This window comes from Halictus rubicundus, chromosome 11 (genome assembly GCF_050948215.1).
Source record: "Halictus rubicundus isolate RS-2024b chromosome 11, iyHalRubi1_principal, whole genome shotgun sequence".
In the NCBI taxonomy this organism is placed as follows: domain Eukaryota; kingdom Metazoa; phylum Arthropoda; class Insecta; order Hymenoptera; family Halictidae; genus Halictus; species Halictus rubicundus.
The window spans coordinates 11066570-11091215 of NC_135159.1; the positions used below are offsets into that span (position 1 = coordinate 11066570).

At 39.5% G+C, this 24646-nt stretch overlaps 4 protein-coding genes across 9 annotated transcripts in view; 2 read left to right on the plus strand and 2 right to left on the minus strand.

Annotated features, from left to right (window-relative positions):
* The first annotated feature begins 2403 nt into the window (after positions 1-2403).
* Positions 2404-8620, plus strand: LOC143359244 (sodium-independent sulfate anion transporter). Its single transcript, XM_076797049.1, has 11 exons — positions 2404-2905; positions 3515-3710; positions 4717-4937; positions 5119-5305; positions 5663-5827; positions 5911-6072; positions 6519-6659; positions 6765-6910; positions 7096-7269; positions 7410-7566; positions 7813-8620. Exons 1-11 carry the CDS (start codon positions 2690-2692, stop codon positions 8007-8009), a joined length of 1962 nt encoding a protein of 653 aa, XP_076653164.1. The 5' UTR covers positions 2404-2689; the 3' UTR covers positions 8010-8620.
* Positions 8621-8711: 91 nt separating this feature from the next.
* LOC143359252 (antichymotrypsin-2-like) lies at positions 8712-13562 on the minus strand. Its single transcript, XM_076797080.1, has 8 exons — positions 13540-13562; positions 12145-12266; positions 11817-11999; positions 11496-11706; positions 11045-11259; positions 10783-10968; positions 10576-10711; positions 8712-8988 (listed from the first exon to the last, which is right to left on the minus strand). Exons 2-8 carry the CDS (start codon positions 12223-12225, stop codon positions 8825-8827), a joined length of 1176 nt encoding a protein of 391 aa, XP_076653195.1. The 5' UTR covers positions 12226-12266; positions 13540-13562; the 3' UTR covers positions 8712-8824.
* A 1270-nt stretch (positions 13563-14832) lies between these two features.
* On the plus strand, positions 14833-17065 carry Xxylt (Xyloside xylosyltransferase). Its single transcript, XM_076797083.1, has 3 exons — positions 14833-15653; positions 15718-16191; positions 16260-17065. The coding sequence occupies exons 1-3, from the start codon at positions 15249-15251 to the stop codon at positions 16464-16466; spliced, it is 1086 nt and encodes a 361-aa protein (XP_076653198.1). The 5' UTR covers positions 14833-15248; the 3' UTR covers positions 16467-17065.
* A 396-nt stretch (positions 17066-17461) lies between these two features.
* LOC143358595 (uncharacterized) overlaps positions 17462-24646 on the minus strand; it is a 101434-nt gene continuing 94249 nt past the window's right edge. For 4 of the 6 annotated variants that reach the window (XM_076795851.1, XM_076795855.1, XM_076795856.1 and 1 more), the window contains 5 exons: positions 22250-23308; positions 20381-21627; positions 20219-20316; positions 19011-20037; positions 17462-18731 (listed from right to left, as the gene is read on the minus strand). In XM_076795851.1, the coding sequence (XP_076651966.1) occupies positions 18714-18731; positions 19011-20037; positions 20219-20316; positions 20381-21627; positions 22250-23308 (3449 nt within the window). In that variant the 3' untranslated portion in view covers positions 17462-18713. The remainder of the gene's footprint in view (positions 18732-19010; positions 20038-20218; positions 20317-20380; positions 21628-22249; positions 23309-24646) is intronic. The other 2 variants (XM_076795852.1, XM_076795857.1) reach the window with 2 other exon arrangements.

The following is a 24646-nucleotide window of genomic DNA, read 5'->3' on the forward strand; positions in this document are numbered from 1 at the left end:
CACAAGTATCTTCGTGTTTGTGTTGCTTTTTTTCTTTTCGTGCCATCTTCCGTTGTCCACTGGTTTCGCAAAGAACTCGTTTCGAAGGCGTACGAACACTTTTAGTTAGTTCTTCTTGCATTTAGTATCCGCGAAAGTAATTTAGGTGTTCATTATAAATAAATAGTCCTTTTCTCTTTATATTATTTCTCTTTGTATTCAAGCTGGAGCATTATCCTCTGCGACGGTACTAAAAAGTACGGTGAACTCTACCGAACAAGTTTTAAAAATAGAGATAAGGCTATTAAATACCGTACAATTCCAAAAATACCTGCGATATCAAGATGATATTTAGATATCGAACACATATTTCATATGGTTAATCCTATCACGAGTTACTTCAATTGAGGAAACAATGAAGTTGTAAATTTTAGTGGATCTCGGTGATATTTTACTGGAGTCAATAATAATACAAATTTACGTAGCTGCCCTAGTTGCAACCAGTAGCACATTTTTCTGTATTGAATCGAAGGCTTTGCTCTTTACAACGATATACAAAAATTTACTGAACTCTATCGAACAAGTTGTAGAAGTACAAATGAAAATAGAAAATATTAAATAATGTATATATATCAATGATTTGATATATATATCAAGATGAAATTTAGTAAAAATCAAGTTAATATGAATATAAAGTTATAATTGAAAATACAAAAATTCATGCACAAAATTACAGTCAATCTTTAATGATAGAAATTGAGACACTTCATATCTGATAAATGGGGTTTGCTTATTGTTGGTCTATGTTTGCTGGAGATTAACAGAAACGATTCGATTGCGCCACTACCGTCTGATTTTGTTTGCTGATGAATTAGGTATGGAAGAGGAGCCGTGATACAGAGGCAAACTGTAACGCGAATTAGATGTTGAGGTATTTAACTTTTAGGATACAACGAGATAAAACGTGAAGCCATATTTTTGTACTTTACGACAGAAATTATTCCAGATCAAATATTTTCTTAAAAAGTATGGCAACAATGGTTCTCACGTTTCGGAAGAGGTCGACATACAAAGTTCAAATTACACCTATTGAAAAATTAAAAATGTGTGAATGGTGCTGAATTTGTTAATGTAAAATTGTATGTACTTAATGTTTGACATGGTCCAGAAATAAAACAGAGAAAAAGACGACGAACGAGAGATCAGCTGAAGAGTCGTGAGGCAGCCATCTTGGTTGCTGACCAACTGAACCTTGAAGCAACCAATTCAACCCTTCTTGAGGGGTTGATTCCACCCCCATCCAATTATGGCGCTAATAGAAAAATTAGGATTGTGTTATGGAAGATATGCTTCGCCTATAGTTTTCATATTTTCTCCTTTATCTCAGGATGTTGACTCATCCTCACGAGATACCAACAGAGATCGAACTTCTTATCTCCCCTTGTTCCTCTTCTTCTAGAACCTCCGCAGTCTAATAGCCGTCAATCAGCGGTCCAGGCTTACTTAACTCCTTAGGAGTTAGCAATAGCTCGCAATAGCTCATAATGGCTCATAATCTATAACATTTTGCAATAATAAACGGCATCGTATGACGCCTCGCTGAACTCGTCTTGACGAATGCTGTGGTATTATCATAAAATCCGGCTGTTCTAGAACTTCTGTTTTTATAAACAATTAAAAATCTCGGTGCAAACGTACCCTTGTTCTTCAATTATGGGAAAGCTATGGGACACCCCCTACATATGGTTCCACTTAATTTAGCTTGTCATTCGCCATTTAATATAATGTCCAATTGATTAGTAAACTGCGGATCTTAAAAAAATTAAAATTAAAATATAAATAAACATCAAAATAGAGTCAGTTACAAGAAAGGGAAGTTACAGAAAAATTAATTTTTTCTCTTAATAATTTTAAATTCTTCTCCATCTGATGTTTCTTCTATTTTCTGTTTTGCTTACCCATTTTTGCCATAAATGTACAAATTCCGCAGTCTATTAGTCAATAAATATATTCAACAATCTGTATTTATCCACATGGATTATTATATATCATATTTAAATAATACCGATCAGTATATTCAGTCAGAATTCAAGGGCAGGTCCTTGATCTCCGCCTAAATTGTCAAGGTCACCGTAAGTGACCTTGAGGAAGTTATAGTCGTCGTTCTCCATATGGAGAACGAGCGGTTATTTTGTTAATGGATGCTTATTAAATAATAAACAATGCGGAGGTCAACGGGGACGTTCTCCATAAGGATTGAAAAAAAAGATTGGAGGACTATAGTCCCCGGGGAACCAATTTGAAATTTTCCTCAGTCCCGGTGGCAGATGAGGCGAAACGCAGCATCTTCCTCGTTCTGGCGCCGGCTGTTTGCCCTGAGCTTTGTTCAGAGACACGACACCGCGCGATAACAATTTGGTAGCCGTGAAAATATTGCTGATAGCCGGATAGAACCGCGTTTATGTTTGCAATGTAATGACATAGCGCGGCTACGCCAGTGTGCGCCACAGCTTCCCCAAGTAGGCAGCTTTTCGTCTACTGTCGATCGTTTCCTCGCTATCCGACTCTCTAATGTTGTCCTAACTCCATCGATCGAACCGAATCTTCCATCGATCCTCTAATACGTCTGATGCGTTTCTCGGTCGTGTCTAATTTTAAGTAGTGCGTTTCCGGTCCCTTCGCTGATCTTCCCGGTTCAGAGGAAGCTAGGATGAAACAGTCAATCTCGTCGGAAGAACAATCGTCATCGCAGAAGAATGATGGTAAATCGAAGTGCTCGATAGTGAACTACATGCCAGTGTTGACCTGGCTGCCAAAGTATTCAAAGTTCGACGCTGTTTCCGATTTGGTGGCCGGGTTCTCGCTCGGACTGACTCTGATCCCGCAAAGCATAGCGTACGCTGCCCTCGCGGGTTTGACTGCACAGGTATTTATCATCAATTTTGTTCATCCCATCCGTTTCATTAATTTACTATCGTGCGAAAAATGCTCCCAGAATGAAGTTACTCTGTTTCAAGAGCATTTTTTAACGAGATTCCTAGGTCGTCGATGCTTTTTTAATCGACACCCTATATAGTTTCTTCGATATTCTCGTAGAGCGCGAAAAGACGAGTCCAACGATTACCATGAACATACCTTTTGGATCATTCGATCTCGAGATATTCGTGTCTGAAAGCTGAGATTTGACATTTTCAGACACGAATATCTCGAGATCGAGTGATCCAAAAGGTATGCTTATGGTAGTCGTTGGACTCGTCTTTTTGCGCTCTGCGAGAATATCGAAGAAATTATGTAGGGTGTCGATTAAAAAAATATCGGCGACCTAGCAATCTCGTTAAAAATCTAAATCTTGTATATTTTCTATCTATACTGTATGTATAGATACAATTTAATTTTCATAGAGACGTTACGTAGAATTTTATTCAACACGGTTTGATGTTCATGTAAAAATGAACTTTCACATTCTAATAATGATGTTGACGTGAAACAGGAGACATTTAATGAAAAGGAATGCGGTTTTTACGATGATTTGCAGTATGGCCTCTACTCCTGTTTCGTTGGAGCTTTCGTGTACATCATTTTCGGGACAATTAAGGAGGTATCGATTGGACCGTCCTCCCTGATGTCCCTGTTGACATTAGAGTACACGAGGAACATGCCTGTGGAGTTTGTCGTGCTCTTTTGCTTCTTGGCTGGTTGCGTGGAATTATTGATGGGCTTGTTTCGCTTAGGTTCGCGTATTACTAAGTATTTTTCACGTGATCACTACTCTCAGAGGGGGTCATGCTGTCGTGACTGTTATGGAAATTAATTTTCTTACGCAAGACAACTTCAAACACCAAATTAACCAGAGATGTACTATCAGAATTTAATGGTACCCTTTTCATTTTATTATTTAAAAAGACGAAAAAATATAAATTTGATGAATTTTGGCAAAAATCGACTTTTCGAAGATTTCACAACAGGATAACTCCCTCAACTGATGAATAGTCTCGTAACATAATAGACAGCAAAAAGTATTAAACAGAAGCATTGATATTTCATTAAGCCTGAATCTAAAAACAATAATGATAATAATTCACCATTCTCGGTGTAAACATTTGTTGGTTTATTTAATGTATGATGTGAGTTTACGATGCTCATAGTTAATGACTAGATAATATCAATTATCATAGAATTATTATCGTTCATTTTTTTTTGTCGTTAATTCAGTTAATTGATACGAGGTGGGAAGATATCACATGGGATGTAATTATCATGTAACATGATATAATAACGTGGGCGGTGTAAAAAATACCGAAATACTTTAATTTTCGATAAGTAATATATAACCATAATGAAAAATCAGAACTTAAAAAATCGACTTCTTAATTTATATTAATCGAATTATTTATTTCTTCGCTAGTTTATTTATACTATTTTCCAAATAAGTGCAGATATTCACACATCTATTTAATTCTTGAAAAATTATTTCTATTTGTTTATAAAATACTTTCCATCAAAATATTAAGTATTTAGCGGGTATTTCACCCTTTAAGTATAGCGTTATGCTTGTTCCCACTCGTTGAAATCACTCGACAGTTGCTTAAATCATTGAGTAATACTATTATACTGATTCCATAAATTATCTACACTCTCGCCAATGCAATTTTATTTGGAAAATTGAAGAAAAATAAATTGTCTATATTATTATTAATTCTTCTTAATAATTGTTGAATTAATTCACGATCCACACAGGTTTTTTGGTGGATTTCATATCGATGCCAGTCACGTCAGGCTTTACATCAGCCACATCGATCATTATAATCGTCTCACAGTTACAAGGGCTACTCGGACTGAAATTTAAAGCTAGCAGCGTGACCGACAATATTATCAAAATATTCCAAAATTTCAGAAAAATCCGATTGCCTGATTTTGCTCTTGGACTTTCCAGCATAGCTTTCCTTCTATTCTTTCGAGTAAGTTTCTCCAATTGTTTGCAACTAATAAAATTTTCATATAACTACAGTGCATACCGACTTTTTGAAACGTATAAATAATTTTTATTCTGCAATTGAATCTCTCTATCATTTGGTGATTTCATTACCCTTGACAAAGAAAAATAAAACTGCGTTGATGAACAATTATTAATGTTCGCAGAAACTAAAAGATTTGGATTGTTGCATCCCTAAAAATGGCGACCAAAGGGACGGAAGCAACAGAGCTGTGTTCACGAAGAAGATGTTATGGTTTCTCTCGATATGTCGCAACGCTCTGGTGATTCTTTTAGCATCTACTGCAGCATTTTATTTCGAGCACAGAGGAGGGGCGCCATTTATTCTTTCGGGTATTTTTTATTTTACTGTACGCACACATCTTTTTATTCATCTGCCTTATTATTTCTGAACGGTACGATAAAAATTTCATTCTAATTTTAATAAATTAAATATATATAAATTTACTAATTGCATGCTAGTTTTATAATAATTAATTTCATAATTTTCATAATTTTATTCGTGTCAATTTAACAGCGAGGAACAAGTTAATTTATATGTTGGGACTATGCAAGAAGAATGGCGGTCAATAGCACCGAAAATTGTTTCTAATATCTTTAATAACGTTCGTTCTTCAATCTTTATTTGATGAACTTGTTCACCAGAATTTATTTCAACGAATGTTAACTAAAATGTGATTTTTGTTAAAGGAAAAATCGTGTCGGGACTTCCGAAGCTGTCTCTGCCGCCATTTTCAGCCCAGGTTGGAAACGAAACTTACACTTTCATTGATATGTGTCAGCATTATGGGACAGGGTTGATTGTGCTACCACTTGTGTCTGTGTTGGCAAATGTGGCCATCGCTAAAGCGTTTTGTAAGAATATGTTGTACATATTACTATATTTATCTAATTATCCAATGCTATGTATTACTCAGCTAATTTTAACTATTTTCCAGCAACCGGAAACACAATCTACGCAACGCAAGAGATGCTGACACTCGGTTTCTCAAATATACTCGGGAGCTTCTTTTCATCCATGCCAAGTGCTGGGGCATTTACAAGAAGCGCTGTGATAAGTGCGAGTGGTGTACGGACCACCCTAGCTGGCCTATATGTCGGTAATATTTTCATTTATTATGAACAATCCATAGTGGATTCGAATTAATCGATGCCAAGACTTCCATCTTTTGCCAAGCCGAGTAACAGAGCAACGAATTTTTCATTACTGACTTTTCACAATCAAACAATGAATCCTAAAAATCCAATACCCAATGTAGCATAAATTATACCTAAATCTTCAAAAATTTCTTTTGTTTTCCTCTTCCAGTAAAAATAATATGGGAAATTAAACCAAATTTATACTTCTGGGTGACCAAAAAATGTTGCTTTAATATTGGGTCTCCTCCTCCTGAGGAATCAAAAAAATGATGTATTTAGATTTCGATGAGTTAGTATTGTTTTTACCAATATGGACAACCCAATTTTATGGTTTAGTTTTAAAAAATGGCTCGATTAACCAGGATCCGAAGAGAAGAGTTCTGTTTAATGGGATTTACTGTTCCAGGAATTATGGCATTGTTAGCACTGAGCTTCTTAACACCACACTTTTATTACATTCCACGAGCCACACTCGCAGCAGTATTGATAACAGCAGTGGCATTTATCATTGATGTGAAGATCATAAAGCTGCTTTGGAAGGGAAGCAGTAAGTATCACAATCAGGGACTTAAATTCGGTATGATTTTGACACCGGTATTATGCTAATAAGGTTGTACTGAAACAGATATTATACATGTTCTTTTTATTGCAGGAAGGGATGCCATTGCGGCGGTAGTAACATTCATTGTTTGCACTATCTGCGGCGTTGAAATAGGACTTTTAATTGGCGCTGCGTTTAATTTAATTTACCTGATTCGACCATCTGCTAGGCCACAGATTGAAGTCATTGAATGCAAGGTAAAAGGTAGAGTTCTAATACCAGTTAATCGATAGTGATATGTGTTTATGAAATATTGTGTAAGAGACGTTGTTCTTCTTCTATTAATTTAAATAATCCAAGGAGAATATGATATATTTTCGTTCATATAATATTCATATACACATTTTATACGTATTTCATAAATTTCTCTATACATTTTTAGTCACAGTCAGGAAACAAATATGTAATGCTTCAACCGGATGGCGCTATCCTCTATCCTGCGGTTAATCACTTTTGTAGTAAAGCCAACGAAATTATTCGCCGATACGAGCAACATAACATACCCTTCGTTATGAATTGCGAGAAGGTTCGATACGTGGACTATACCTCTGTTAAGGTATTTTAATATCTGCTTGAATATCATTGACATACATTCATATGTATGCAAGGTGTTCACGTTATTACCAGCCAGCGTTTCTCTTGCAAATAATAAATATTAGGAAAAAAGTGAAAGTGGAAAACATTGTACATTTTTAGGGTATTGAAACGTTATCGAAGAACGTGAATGCAGAGAAAAGAAGACTATGGTTCACGAACATACATCCAGAGACGTATGAAATTATTCAAAATCTTGGAAACCTTAAACATTTCCATTTCATTGACGAAGAGGAGAAAGTTTCTAGCATGTTTTATGGTACGTTCTCACATTTATCTTCATCAATATTGTTACTAAACAGGATTCACCTTTTTATCTTTCATCTACTGCATTCTTGTCTATCATCAATAGCAAGCAAAATATTCAGATGATGTTTTACTTGCACTGAAGTGTATATTGTAGCTTGCCCAGCATTCGAAGAAGAGTTTCAACTTTATTACTCAACGAATTGTTACGATGTGCTTGTAAATTTGTTAGGTATATACAAGACTATTTTTGTTATAGACGATGCTTCGACGAACAATATGGACGAAGAAAAGGAGAAGCTGTTAGAAAGTCCTTTAACAAGCCCAACTTTCGTGAATGTTAACGATAATAAGAGGTGTTCGGAAACGATCGAAAAGACTGAAGTAGCAACAAAGTTTGAAGATAGTAGTCAAGACACAGTTCCAACGTCATCAACATTGTCAAAAACTGAATAAACAGACAACAGACATTACATGTAAACATTTATATTGTATTTCAACACAATCATTTCATGTACGAATCAACAATTAATAAATAACGACAATGTAATGAAAAAACGTGTCTGCGTTTATAATGATTGCGAACTTGTCCGACTTGTCGTTGAGTTATACTACTGAATTTCGTGCCAACTCTTTCAATATCATATTCTCCCAATACAAAACTCAATTTTTCGAAAAATATCGGAAAATTTCGACGGTCTGACTTGTCGTTGACTCATACTACTGAATTTCGTGCCACCACCTTCGATATCATATTCTCCTAATACAAAGTTCGATTTTTCGGAATTTCACAAATTTTTGTGCCATCTCTTTTGCTATCATATTCTCCTAATACTGCACTTAATTTTCTCTAATTTCAAAAATTTTGCTGTTCCCGAAATTTTCGAAGACATTAATTTAATTCTAATATCGAATATTCATGTCCTGGTCTAGTTCTAGTTCTAATATTCATGTAGTGCTCTATGGTCCAATCATTATGGATCAAAGTCATGTATTCACCACATCTCTCATAAACATCCCCATACAAGTGATAGCTATGATGCCGAGATTAGCACTGCTTATTGATACTGAAAGCATCAAGCAGGCTGGTACATTATCACAGTTCTAGGAAAGGTACCACATTCTTTGTCGTATTGCGAACACAGAGAAGGACGGCAATTGAGAAGGAAAGAGGGACTGAAATTTATTAGGACAATGTAGCCTTTGTTTAATTGCTGGTTCAGAGAATGGTGTATTATAACTTCATTTTAACTGGCATAGCTATAGGCAAATTAAGCTGAAGGATCAGAAATGCGTCCGCTAAATAAAGTCGTAGAAATGCCTTTGCCTTCTGCATTCTGAGATTTGTGGAGGATAGCGTAAAAGAATGGTCGATCGATTCGTACTACTGGAATAGGAGGTGGATGCAAAACCCCACAACACATCATACGTGTAGCTGAAACAAAGTAAACATACAGTTTTGCATGAGCAAAATCTATTTTCCTGAAGTGCTTCAATACAGTATTCTCTCCGTAACTGTGAAAACTTCTGGTCAGAAGAGTCACACTTATAGAAGAGGTACAGAGAATACTGTATAGAACAAAGTCATTCCCTCACCCCATCTCTCGAAAACATCCCCATGATTAGTAGCTATGATGCCAAGAATAGTTGTGTTTAGTGTCATGCAGACATTTAAGACATTAAGCAGGCTGAGACACTATTATGCCATCAATCCTCAATTTCCTTTAACACTGCTACTTTATTGCAGGATGTCTCTAAAGTCACTAGACCATTTAAAATTGTTGATAAAAGAATAAATGTGATTTTTTAAAAGATAAAAGGACTATCCCATTTAAAAATCGTCTAGTGACTTTTGAGTCATGTTTATTTTCATTCACATCGCTAATTTTACAATTACATTTACAACTGTTTATTGGTACCTTGTAGCATGCAGGTAAATTAAGCTGAAGGATCAGAAGTGCGTCCGCTAAATAAAGTCGTAGAAATGCCATTGCCTTTTGCTTTTTGAGACTTGTGAAGGATAGCATAAAAGAATGGCCGATCGATTTTTACTACTGGAATAGGAGATGGACTACTACTGGAACAGGATGCGGCGCAAATTAGTCTCCACGACTTTTCAGCCCCTTCGGGTGGTCGGATAGAAAAGTGTTTCGTACCAAAGTTATAATTAAATTCAATTTTCGAACTGCATCCCATCTTGTGTAACGTAAAGTTCTGCTCTTTGTAACAAAGTATTATGTGTAGCTTCCATTAGAGAACTTCTTTTTACATTTCTACACGCTTGAATTATGCGTTCTTTAAGATTTTCCATATTATCCACAGGTCTTTCATACACAACGATTGTAAATATCTCCAAAGATAAAAATCTAACGGGGTAATACCCTCTGCACTCGTGAAATATTTTTAACATACTTATTTTTTCACTATTAGCGTACCGGTTCATTGTTATAACGTATCTCACAATTTCATGTAATGAACTAACAGATCTTGCGACACAAACGGACAAAAGTTGAGGAAATTAGCATTCACAATGTTTACGTTCATTTGTTTACCTCTAAATGCGAGACGTTGCTATTACGTACCGTCGAAATATTTCAAATATTCTGGCAATTGATTCATGGCGATATTATCTTTCAAGATAATTTGTTTCGACGTCGCCTAAATTCCCTTAAATACTAAGCAGCTTATTAGTTTTTTTTTTCAAATTTACAAAAGCGAGGTAGGGCCACCAGCAAAGCAATCAATTAAATTAAGTAAAATATTTCAAATATTAATTAGCAACATCATCCAAACCATGAGTACTTTAAAAAGGAATACAGTAGTGTCAGAAATTAAAGAATTGAGAAAATCTACATTCCTTTCAGGATTTCATTCTAAATTTTGGCAGTGGATGCCAAGTTTCTAGGATACGTACACTGCAAAGTATTGCAACTTTCAATTTTGACAATTCACAAACCTTTGCCACTCTGAATTTTATAATTTCACCCAATTCCCGGGAAAAAAACAATATTCATTGACTTACCTGTGGCAGCTGCAGCCACACTGCCTTCCTCGTTCACTTCAATAAATGCTTTTTGTATAACGTTGCTAACGACTAATGGATCATCAGTGATACCAGAGAAGTTAGCATGGCCGGTGAACATGTCAGTCAAACCAATCTGTATACGATAACAATTATTAGAACAAAAAAAGGGTTACTGGATTCATTGTAGACATAAATATTACTTACTTTTTGTAAGGGAGAGATCAGGTCTATCTGACTTTCAATCTTAAACTTTGGAAGGAATAATTTCACCTTTGGTTTGCGTCCTTGACTTAGAATGTCAGCCAGGTTTGTACTTTGTATCTTCTTTTCAACTTCAGCCAAGCCGTTAATTTCATTTGGAAGAATGATAAGCATACTTATCGAATTTCCCTGCGAATTAGGATTGATGATTTCGTTTACATTTCTTGCTTTCTAAAATTACATTCTTGTTCATTCGAGATATTACCTGGTAAGGTATTTCAATAAATTTGGCATTCAAGCTTGGAAGTTCGCCATAGTTGTAGTCGGCTTGCTTGAACATAGTAGGCACTTCCTTCATAACGTTTTCATTAACATGGAACGGCAACTTCTTGGTGAGTTCAGGATCAAATTTCAGTTTCCATGTACCATTGAAGTACACTGCGTTAACTAGCACTAATGCTGTGCCTCCATTCAATTCCGCTGTGAAAGGAAACGCGATGTACACGCACCAATGTGTCTGATGAATAGACTGCGGATTTTGTGCATTTAGGATGAAAATGAGTAGATCATCCGCAGTCTACTGAAAAATATTTATGTTATTCTGCGTGTCATGAATAAAACTGAGATTTGTCATGTCATACGAAAGGGTGTGACTACCCTTGTGATAATGTGAATACTCTGTATATACAAGAATACATATGAATATTAATACTAACCAGACGTAACGATAGATTCAATGTGATTGTTCGTTTTTTCTTTAACCCAAATGTTAATGGTGTTTGCAGCCTGTTCAGATTGTTGAAAATTGACTGATTCAGTGACAGACTGGAAGTAATTCTCTGTCAGTGCCTTGTAGCTTGGTTTCAGGGTAAACTTAATATTGACAAAGGCTTTGTTCGCCAGAAGAAGCTTATTGTCCGTGACACTCTAAAATCAAATGTACAAACAAAATATAATGTAATAACAACATTACATTTGTTTGGGAAAGACGCAATGATATAGCAATGTTTGAATAAGATTAAAAAGTTAATAGTTACACTTAGATCAGTGATAAGTTTTTTATAGCCAGTTAAACCAAACTGATCTGGTGATGGTATATGTAAACCTTGTTTTAACTGCCTTTCTGTCTCACCACCAGCACCATAAGCAGCCATAGCAAGAACAACAGCTGCGCTAAGAGGACTCATTATAAGGTTGCTTGGGCTTTCTTGTACCACAGCCTGGAAAAAAATTCTTCCGATTAATGTCTCTTTCTATAGCTTTTTATAAAATAATGTATAACAATCACTTTTGGTGCTTCTTAAACGCAGTGTTAAATATAAATTAATACTGGGTAGTTTGTAATCATAGTCTAAATGATTTTACCTGAAACAGGGTTCCTGAAAATTGATTTGTTCCCTGTGCCACAGCATTGAGTGCTTCTGGGTTGGTGTTTGGTGCAGCCATTGCTAATGCAATTAGACACGCGATCAAAATACTTTGCTTTACTGGAAAAATTAATTCATACTTGAATTAATGTTAACGCTTAGAACGAATTTTATTTTTCGAATATTTTAGTGAAATAAAAATATAAAAATAACAATACAATCTGTCTTTTTATGGTATTAATTAATTTCTAATTTTTACTAGGGCACAACTAAATATGCTTAACTATTATCATCAAACATTTCATAAATTACATAGCATCAAACAAGTATTGTTTATACGTGAAGGATACAAATAATTTTCAAATTCTTTTCATAGAAATTTTAAATGTTGGTGTAACAGGAACTATAAATATTGTAAATTCAATCTTTTCAGATTGTGGGTTTGAACCATTCCTGTAATTATTCTTACATATAAAACGTCAAAAAATTTTTTAATTGTTCTCGAAGGTGTCCTAAATAATTTATAATTTTTTAAAATTTGGCACCGGACAATGTACGTCATCTTCTTATTTAAGAATACAAACTGTGTGCGTAATAACACTGATATGTAAGCAGCATGTGCATAAACTATTTATTATGCACACCCCTACAGTTCCGAAATTCAAGGTTGGATGTGCGTAGAAGGTCAAACGAATATGAAGGTCTAGGTGAGTTTCTAAACGCGCTTATGGTTACCGAGAACCGAGACGGGAGATCTTCAAATAGAAAAGTGTTTGCAAACCATAATAGATTTTTTATTGAATCATTTCTGTTTAATTCATTTTCATAATTATAATTAAAAGAGCATAAATATTATAAGCCTACAGCGACAATTAACTGCCCGATAATTATGGGAGAAGTCCGCGCTATTACAATGGTTTCGCAACAGCTGTTCGGCCGCTCGCGCTGTTACCACCCGGAACTACTTCTCTCGCGTCGAACACGGTCGCGGACGCGATGTACGGCGTTGACTTTTGGTGATTACCGCACGAGAAGTATCCGGGTTCCGCTGAAATACGCGACAGGAACTTTCCCGTTGACTGTGGCCTTCGGACCGAGTCGGAAACGGCGATACGGACATGTCGCGTCGTCCCACCGTAGGAACGTCTCGAGGTTGGCCACTTTTACACCAAAATCAGCAGCGAAACGAGTCCCCCGCGAATCCGCGACTTCGCGTTACATCCCAGCGACGTCCGGCCGGATTCGTGTTCTCTTAACCCGGGAGCTCGCCGACCGACGGTCTCGAGCCCTATGAAACTTCGTCTTTCGCGCCGCGAATTACAGTCGCTACGCAAAAACGCTAGCCGAGCCAACACGAAATAGATTATAGTCGTGAAGCCTGATCGGCATTTACTTCTCGGTACAGCTTAAGAACGGCGTACGGCGGCAGCTACCCTCGATGGTTTTGTTCAGCAGCGACGCAAACAGACTTTCGGTTTTAAGCAACAGTTTGGTGACTACTGACAGCTGTCAACGGCATAGTAACCTACTGCGCTTCGGCCCGGTAACGCGGGAGTGAGGCGTCCCCCACTTTCCTGAATTTTCCTACCCCAGCGCGACGCTCGGACCTATCGCTTACGCTCGCACGGCAGGGCCGCATCCGGCGATCCGGGCCTACAGCATTCGATAATACCCGATAATACGCGAAATCTTCGTCGATGGTCCCCGATGATTGGCTGTTTCCTGCGGAGGAAGATCTCGAGCCGCCCCCGCGTCGGATCCTAGTTGCTTTCGGGAGCGAGGCTGCGACGAGGTGGAGATGATCTTCGTCTCCTATCCGAACTCCCTCGGCGACACCTCCAGGTTGGAGAACCCGGCCTCAATCTTTCCCTCGTTGTCTCTCTGCGGGATGTCCTTTGAAGCCGTCCCCTGAGTGCCTCTCTTCGAGGTTTCCCGCGTTCTTGGGTGGAGGAAAAAGGGGTCAGATTTCCTCTCGGACCCGGCGACGGTCCTGCAATTTTGCGTCGCGCCAAGTGGCGCGGCGTTCAAAACGCGTTATTACTCTTGCCTTAGGATTTTCGACTTTCCTTCGACGTAGGCAATTCTGCCACGTCACAACCTGTAATTGAATATAATTCCTAAACTCACTACTCTAAATCATAGAGGAGATACCAAAACCTCTGATTTTTTGAACAGTCGATATTTCAGAACATGAGACATGAAGTCCCAAAAGATGATAGGTCTATCCTTATACCTCGTCTGTGATTATAGCAGAGAGGAAATGAGAGTGCTCACGCTCGGGGTTTTAGTGTTCCCACTTTTCCTGCATCATCTTCTTAGTCTGGAACAGAACCTGCATCATCTTTTTAGCCTGGACCAGAACCTGCATCATCTTTATAGCCTGTATTAGAGCCTGCATCATCTTTTAGGCTGGATCAGAGTCTACCAGAGTCTACATAGAAGAGCCTCATTTAACATAGAAGTAGCATCCACTCTGGCATTATTTGGAATCCGCTGCTAATGATGCAGGTTCTGGTCCAGGCTAAAAAGATGATGCAGGTTCTGGTCCAGGCTAAAAAGATGATGCAGGTTCTGGTCCAGGCTAAAAAGATGATGCAGGTTCTGGTCCAGGCTAAAAATTAGAATAGGGGGCAGCACTCTACCGGAGACATTAAAATCCCGGGCGTGAGCACTCTCACTTCCTTTCTGGTCAAAGCATTTTCTTCAGAGTCGGTAATTCAGAACCATAGGCAGAAAAATGCATTGCATGCAATGTCTGTACTAATCTTAAGTCTGTGATCTCGATCACATTGTTTTTGTTTTGAATCTATTGGATCGATCCAGAGATCCTACATTTCGGCAACTGTTTGTGTCGTGATTTTCCTTTGTACACATAACCTGCAACGACCTTCGTTTTTCCGAGATTGTCGAGTTACGACCTCGATTTTTATGCTTGACAGGTGTCAAAATTTTCATTCAACCACGTATACGGAACTTGTAATGAAAAAAGTGCGATGTCTAGTACTCGTTCGGACTAGTTTCTGACATTGTTCGACGACACTCGTGTGCTCCGAATGAGAGATACGCAGCACAGAGGAACCTTGATCATGAATGGATAATTAAATGCTCTTGCTACGCAAGGTGCTGATCAACCTGACAGTTCTGGCCGTGATTCTGGTGCTGTTGTATGGTTATCAAACATCAAATGGTAAACATTGGTCGGCGCACACTGCCCCAGACCATGAAACTACTTCGACTGCAAGGTCGAGCAGTTTCGGGGAGGAGGAAATTCCCGAAGCCTTCCTCGAGGTTGAAAGGGTTGAAGAGGTTTACTACAACGTATGGTGCATATTCACTAAAGTTGCTAGCAACTCGCCAATGAAGCGGAAGTTCGAGATTTTTGCGGAGTCTTTGCTTAGACTATCCTCCGTTGACATTGTGTTCCACGTAATAACCGACGACGACAGCAAAGACGTCGCGGAGAACGTTTTAGATGGAGTTTTGTTATCCACAGGAAAATTTATGAAGGTGCAGATAATATATTCTATGAAATTCATTGGAAGAATTACGTTAACAAGGTTTTTCATTTCAGGTGCAATATTATGACGTCCATGAACTGGCATCGCAGCTGGAAGACATTGTATCGGTGATGTCTCCACATTTCAGCAGTAAGCCAGGAACTTATTACTCGGATGCGTTATTCTTCCTGTCCCTGGGTTTGCATCGGATAGCTCCAATGGAGCAAAGCGTTGCAGCAATGTTTGATGCTGATACGAAATTTCGTAAAGACATCAAGGAACTTTTCGAGGAATTTAACAGTTTTGGGGACCAGGCCCTGTTTGGTCTGGCTCCGGAACTCACTCCAGTTTACAGACATGTTTTGTATCTATATCGTAACAAACACCCCAATACTTTGTTTGGAGAGCCTTCTCGATCGGGCGGATACCCTGGTTACAACAGCGGGGTAGTACTTTTTAACTTGAATAGATTGCGGAACTCTTCTGTTTACAATGAGATTGTTAAAAAGGATACTGTCGACGCAATGACCGAGAAGTATCACTTCAAGGTAGTCAATATTAATTTTATTATTGCATTTGCTGTTATAGATTATTGATTTGGGAATCTGTTTTACAGGGACACTTGGGAGACCAAGATTTCTATACGCTTTTAGGAATGGAAAGGCCCGAGTTGATCCACACCATTGATTGTGGTTGGAACAGGCAGCTGTGTACATGGTGGAGGGACCGTGGCTACGCGGACGTGTTTGGAAACTATTCCAGATGCGATTCAGAAACAAAATTGTGGCATGGAAATTGCAATACTCCAATACCTGACAATTAATCAACGTCTACAATACTATACCCTGCTTTTCGAAAAGAAAATGCTTAAAATACATTCACGATATGACTATCCGCTAAACTTCTACGTTATAAATTTAAAATAATAGGAGTAGGATGGATAGTTGTTATTACTATGAGTATACTAGGTGACCTTTTGCGAGGAACAAAGCCTTTCTACGAACATGACAATACGAGATCTCTTTTTCAATTACCGTTAGTGCAATTATAAGGTGGATAACGTACCTGTACCTGGTGCTGTTCAACTGTTGTACCGAGAATATTTTTTCACGATGGGGGCTGCCCCGAATCTGTGATCCATCGGTGGCAATACATGTTTAGATCTTTCATTGCGATAGCAATCTATTTATACAGATACTTAGCTCGTAAACCAGATTATTTCACGGTGCCTATGAACTAGTTTTTAAGATGTTAATTCTCGACGTTGTATATTTGACATATACATGATGAACAAATTACCGGATTTGCGTCCTTATAGGAGGTGGGTGCTACTGTACAAAATGCCGACAATAAATAATATTTAATGTTAGGGATGCCATTGTATCAGCGTATTTTTTTCTACAATTAAAATATTTACACATATGTCAGACTCTGTTTTCATTCCTTTCTTTAACACTAGGATTACGAGGCACTGAAAGTGACTATTTCACATTACTTTATAAAAATAATGAGAATGTGTCCATCCAAATTTTTAGCCATTTCTTTTATAGCATATACCCAAAGAAATAAATGTATTAAATAATTCCACATATCCTTTATAATCTCAATAATTCAGATTGATAGTTCAGACTTTACTGTAATTCAAATATCAAGGCAATCAGTTTAATAAATTTGAAATAGCTGTTGTAAGTTCTAGGAATTTCGGGATACGGTTTTAGCTTTACCTGTTTGTTAATGAGATAACGGAATGAAAAACCGATGTTTTCAAACTTTTTCTGGTACAACTTTAATGGAACTGTAAGTGATAACGTATATAAATAGGATTGTCGGCGTATTATTATATTTGTTGACGTAAGTAAAGTATTAAATACAATATTGACAGTACATACTATTTACAGTACGACGAACGTTTATAATACGGTGATTGCCACTCGCCGCAAAGCATTCCCATAATTCGAATTCATAAAACAAACGAACGTTCCTCGGGTTTCCTGACTAACGACAAATAATCCCTTCTTTAAAACAACACGTCGTCTTCAACGAAACATCAACGCAACAATTATATTTTTTTTTCCATTCAACATGCTCGAATCGCGTTATACGGTAACTGTAAAACACATTCGAAACAATTGCCTTCGGCGGTTCTGTGCGAACGATGTAGAAACAGAAAACGTTAAGTCGTTAAATAATTCTTCGTTGTACCAAACGAACATAAATTAGAACCACTGTCATACACACCGAAACACTCAACCAGATTACCATCATACAGATTATCATCCTACGACTGACCAGATTATTTCTTCGAAAGGAAAAAACAAAAAGAAAAAAAAAAGAGAAGAGAAAAGAACGCTAATCCGAGTTCTACACACACACCCTACGCTGTATCTAGATTCGTTGTACGGGTACATAAAATAAAAGACGTCACCTTTGGTCCCAGTGATAGAAACTTAAATGTTAATTGTATTGATTAGGACGTGTGTTAGTCAACGTGGACTCTCAACCGTTTGGATCTAACGGTTCCTTCTTATCGTTCCTGTTTTTTTTTGTTTTTAAGTTAGAACAGCACGGTTGAGCGAACTAGAATGTAAAAGGAAAAACTTAACAAAGAAAAACCGCGTGGACTGCGTCGTGTAATGAGCAAACACGTTTCGAACGACCCGGGGGACAGGTTCGTTGACTATTTGGACACGATAATACGAAGACTCTCCCTTCCCCTGTATTATTGAAAACTTTACACGTTCTATGTACACTCTCGGCCATTGTTAACGGCAACGCTTCTTTCTTCTTACTAGGCCCCGTCCATCCTCTCTTTTTACACACGATATTTACACGCGAATGATCCCCAGCAAGAACAAAACAACAAAACGCATAAATAAACCCCTCGATCGCATGATTCATTCGCTACTGCTTTAAACAAGAGCACCAAGCCATCTTCGGTACGGTGTTCGCCACCATCTTCTGACGATATTCGAAACGAATATTGAGGAACATCGGCGTGGATTTGAATCACTGCAACAATGATAATCATCGTTTGCAAATTAGTTCGAACGGTCCGCCGTTGGGAAGGCACTTAATCTCTTTCCGTAGCCTGCAACCATAAATTCTCGTTAGCGTTGCGCGCATCTGTGCAAACCTCTCGTCTAAGCAAAATGAACCAATGAACTTGCTAAAAAAGAATCTTTCAGAACAAAGTGTGCAATATACTTGCACACTTAAAAATGTACTTTCTCAAAACTTTACTGAAATTCGAAGCTGAATTGAGACTATTTTCTAGCATCCAGTGCTTCACTTCCTCCTTCACCCCCTTTCCAGTCACTTTCTCGAAGGACCCCATACAAATGCGACATGTTCACATGAGTATGCTTACGCTCTTCAGGTTCCCGCGACCTCCAAAGTTCCGAATCGACTCCAACAACACGTCCCTCGAGTCCACCTGGACAGGCATAGATTTGGGCCTGGCACTTTTCAAGGTGACACCCGTTATAACAGGCATCGTGGGTGGCCTAGGTGGTTGGGGGACAGACGACTCCCTTGGAAGCTCTTTGTTATGGTTGTTCTGGTCCCCGTTTGAAATCTTGAAACCCTTGACGATAGGCAGGGACTGATCGTTCTTTAGATTGAAGCCATTTCTGAGAGGAGCTTGATTGTGAGGTTGTAGACCTACTACCGTGGTGAACCTCTTGGGTTTCAGAGAGTCTTGGCTGCCGTTAGTCAGATGATCGTTGCTACCGTTGACCTTCGCACAGTTGGGAAAATTGTTTTCAAGCTGGAGGTCCGAGCGCCGATTTAGTATGTTCCGTTTTGGCTTAGGTCGAAGAGTGACGTCCTGGCCAAAGGCTTTAGTCAGCTCCTTGAAGTTCACAGGAGTAGTATCGATAACAACATCCTCCTGCTTGCTGTCTGCAGAGCTCTTCTTCAGCTCCACCCCGGTTACCACTGGCTTAGGATCAACATGGACCTTGTTCAATACTGGTTTCTTGAAGCCCGTCGCTGTTGTATGCGTGATTAGCTTTTTCGCTAGCTCGTTAGGCTCTCTCCTTTCTAAAGATGTAGCTGCGATCTTTCTGCTCTTGTCCAGGACGGTTTGAGGTTGTTTGTGGTCGTCGTGGTCACTCGGGCCGTCTCTCTCGTCCCTGGTGCCGTTTATATTTACAATGGTTCTGTTGATGGTCTTGGGCACACCTAACTTAGGTTCTGCGTCCCTTTTTATGTGGATGTTGTGACTCGGTCGCTCTGACCAGCTGCCTAAATTTATGGCTGGCGGTCCGGAGTAGATGTATCGTTTTGTGCTGGTTACTGGCGGTGCTTTCTTCGTTTCTGGTTCGGATTTCTTATCGGTACAAGCCGACGCTACATTCGAATCGATCGAATGTTCGTTAGACGTAGTCTCAGGTCTGAAATAAATTTATTTTGCATGAAGACGTTGTATTAAAAGTGCGATTAACTGTTCTACTAGGTTTACTAAGAGTGAGGTTAACTAACCTATTACTAGCTTTACTAACAGTGAGGTTAACTAACCTATTTACTAGCTTTACTAACCTAAACGCTGATCCTTTTAAAGGGTCGCTAACTCACCTTGCTTTCTCAGGTAATACTACATCATCAGATTCTTTGGGCACATTTTCCTCCGCCTGTTGAGCACTCTTCAACTGCGGCAAAATGCTTTTCAGTACCTGGAAAAACAAGGTCAACGTTACAAGAATAGTTCATCTTACCAAGGACTCGATATTCATGTACCTGTAAAGACTGCAGTTGCTTCTCTTTGGTAGGTTCCTCTTGCCGCTTCAGGATGTTGTCCCTCCACTGTGAGAACTTCTCGTTGCCCTTGGGTGCACTTAGGTTACTAATGCTCGTGGCCTTCTTCAGACTGGCATCGCTCATCTTAACGTTTTTACTATTCCTGACATCCTCGTCCTCATCCTCTTCCATGGTCTCTTGGAACTTGATTTTATCGCATACAGAAACATAGCTCTTGGACCTCTGTATGTTGCTCTTCTCGTTACCAGACTGCCACCTGTGCAGAGTCTCAGTATTTGTCTTTGGTTCCAGCTTTCTATCACCGGTGTCCTCCACCTTCGTCCTTCTCTGCAAAGTACCAACACTAAAATCCTTCGCAGCTTTATCCTCCACCTCATCTTTGCCATTTTTGTTCCTGGAAAGGGTTGCAAAGGACTTGATGAACCTCTCATTCTTCTCCTGAGACTGTTTCTCCACCTCCTCAAATATATTCAAACTTTTCTGCCTAGTATAGGTGGTGATAGTAAAATTTGACAGCGTATTGTCTATAGGAGCTATCTTGGGTGTAGAGGAGCTATCTGTAGTCTTCTTCGAATCAAAGTCCTTCGGATTCTGGGGCAACGTACCTATCTTGTTCTCCAACTCGGATATCATCACTTTCTTCAAGTTGGAGTCCATTAATTTCAACTGTGCATGATGTTTCTCTTCTTTTGCATCCTTTTTGGTTTCTTCGAAGCTATTTTTGCTCTTCGGTGCTGGCTGGTTCAAACCGGTTCTCTGATTCCTGTCCAAGTGCTCAACGTGGTCCTTCAGCTCTGAATCCCTAAACGATTCAGGCGACGAAATTACTTCATCATAGTTCTCAAACACTGGCGAATTGGAGTCCCTGAAGGCACTAGGCGGTGCTGGGAGCTGATACTCCCAATCTGCGATGGACAAATCCTCATCGGCTGCTGATACGTAGTCTGATGTGTCCTGCTGTGAACCGACCGTCTGGTTCGGTGTGCTGGTGTTCACTATTGTACTGTCTGTGAAGTCGTTGTTCTGTTGCTTCGAGTCTTCTTCGATCAAGGTCTTCTTATTAGAGGGAATTATTTCTTTGGGAATATCTGCTGGCTTTGACTTGGTCTCGACAGGAGCAACGAACCTCTTGGCAGGTACTTGGTTGGAGCTTGGAACTGGTAGAGAGTTGGACAGTGTGTCCGATACCTTCTGCAGTAAGACGTCAGTCTCTGAGAGGTTGGCATCTGTTTGTGAAAATGCAATAGAAATTTGAGTATTCACTACTATAGAAATAAGAAAATGTAGTGTTCGATTAGTGTTTTAACGAGAGATTCTCGTGTAACTGGTCCAAAAATAAAAGTATAACACCTTAAAAATGCTTTCCCTGAATTTGATACTGAAATTCATTGAAATGCCAAAATTATGACGATTGTAAGAAAATAAAAGCAGTGTCAGTACAAAACTTTAGACACGTTTTTCTCGAAACTATAGTTTTTAAATGGATGTGCAAGATAACTCTCTTCTAGTCTTCTAGAAAAAAAAAAAGTTCAAATATCAGTCGATTTTCCTGCTTTACACGAGAATCCCCCCTTAAATAAAGAAACTGAGATTTTGGTTTAGTTTTCAAGTTCAAACAATTCACCCTGATTAATAGACCCTGTACAACTAACAACTACATGAAAGTATTTTATACAACTTATCTTCAAAACACCAAAAAATTCAAAGAACACGCTAGTTGAATTCACTCCAAACATCCCGAAGTCTCAGAAGATTTTAAACTACAATGTTTGGAATGATTCTTAGAGAGATTTCAAGAGAGCAAAGTGTACGTCCAACACAACCCTGTTAGTGACTTGCAACATGCACCTGGTGCACCCAATCCGCAACTTGATATTCCTCCACCCTCACCCTGGAGACCAACGTCCTCGTCCCCTGGATGCTGAGCGAGATTCCCAAGGTTAGACGCCACATTCAGATTCAAAGCGAACGTGAAGTCCTCCGCGTGCGACGTGAAATGCCTCTTTTGCTTTCCTAGAGGGTTGGTCTCGAAATCGTTCGACTTCGACGCTGTTCTAGGAATCCTCGGTCTTCTCGCACCTTCCCCATTCTCACTGCTTGTACTACTAACGTTTGCTTTCATCTCAGCACGCCTTTTCTTGAACAACAAGCTTCCTTTGCTCTCTGCCAGGTCATCGAGGTGTTTGCACTTGGGCATGGTTGAAATCACTGCACACAGTTTCTTTTCTTGGTCAGCAGCCTTCTTCGGTGTCGAGGGACTCTGTTTGATTTGCTGTTGTGATGGCATTCGGGTTATTGTATCATCCTCCTCATCCTTCTCTTCTGATGTTATCGAGCTGCAGTCGAAGGATGTTTTATGGATGGAAGTCTGATTCTTCGAAAGCATTTTAGTCATCGTACCCTCCTCCTCATCCTTCTGTTCTGATGTTATCGAGTTGTGATCCAAGGATGATATCTTAGCGATGCTATTTTGCTTCTTCGAAGGCATGTTGGTCATCGCACCCTCCTCCTCATGCTTCTCTTCTAATGTTAGTGAATCATAATCAAAGGTTGCCAGACTCTGATCAGCTGTAGGGGTAAAGAACATCTCATCCTCGCTGACAGAGCAAGCAGAGGCAATTTCCAGTTTCTCAACTGTCTGATCAGACCTGGCGGAGCTTCTTCTGCTAGAGTCAACGCTGTTGCTGCTAGCAGACGTCACAGGGAGGACGTTCGAACTCGCGTCACTGCCAGTGGTCTCGCTGCTGGAGTATGCAGGAGCCAAATGGTCCACTATACTGCTCGCGATTGGCTTTCTACTCGACGGGAAAGGTGGTGCTAGCTTGCGTTTCAATACTTGTGGCCTCACCGATGTGTTACTGCTGGTGGAGGTTTTTCTAGGCTTGGGAAGTGGAACGGGTTCTCCAACTGTACTCAGAGGAAAAAAAGAAAAAGAGAAACCGTCACCTATAGGCGAAATTAGCAAGCAAGTGATTGGTGGAGCATTTTGTCAAAATAAAAAAGAAAGAGAATTTTGGTCGTGCAATTGGGTGCAATATTGTAAGAGCATGCAAGAATCCAATTCAGCTTTTGGTGGTAGCGGTATACTTCTGCTTGACTATCTACTTCTATGAAAACGTTTCGTAACGCAGTGTCTTAGCAGGGGATGGAACGGAAATATAAAAAGAAAACTTCTGGTCTCGTCTACACGAATTCGCCAACCCGGCTCTCCAAAATGGAATTCAGCTGGACCAAGAATTTGTTCCAACTCTCTGTGGACTCCTCTCTGCTAACTAGACCTGGCGGAGGAGGTTCTAAGATGCTCAGCTTCTTTTCTGACTCTATCTTGCACTCGCTGTGTTGAATAATAGGAAGGGATGGCAATTTATCGACATTACTGGGAATCGAATCCATGGTGATCACTGGAATGTCTAAGGGTTTAGTAGAAATTGCAAAAATCTGCAAGTTGCTAAGAGGAGGAGCCGAAGGGTTGGACCTATGGCTGTCTAGGGTGTCTTCGAAGGAGTCCATGTTGAGACTAGAGAAAATGGAACCATTGTGGCACTTGGTGGTGCTCACATTACCTAACTTAGGTTGTCTATTCTCTACCGAGTCTGATCTACCATTTCTGACGCAGAAGCTGCGGCTCAACGAACTTGGTTTCTCGAAAGTGCTCACTATTTTCGTGTCCTTCAGCTTGATGCAGTTCTGAAAGCTCAAGCTGTGCTTCAAAGCCTTAGCTTGACAATTATCGTCACAGATGTAGTTGCCAGAGTGCAGCTTCCCAGGGGTGAATCTATCCTCTAGCACTCCGCACTCGGGCATATTTTCTACATCCGTTGATATATTGTCCAGGTCCAGCATCGTCTGCATTTTGATCAACCTATTTTGGGCCCTAAACGAGTGCTGGCTCGAGGATTTAGAGCTCTCGCGAAGGACAACGCTTCTAGGTGACTCCTTGATCCTTGAGGTACTTGTGCAAGCGAAGCTCTGAGACTTCTGCACCTTAGAACGCGACTTGGAATCGTTGCTCTCCAGGTCCAGAGACCTGGACGTCGATTTTAGCAACCGGTTGCCAAAGGTTTCGAACGACTCGTCGTGCTTAGCTAAACCGTACTTGTACTCCTCGATCTTGGAGTGCAGTTTCAACTTTTCAGGGTCAAACAGGCTCCGTTGCCTCCTGATCGTTCCCGTTCCTTCCCCTTCCTCTATCATCTGCTCGAAGCTATTCCTCGACACAAAGCTGTAGGAAGGCGTGCTGTCCTC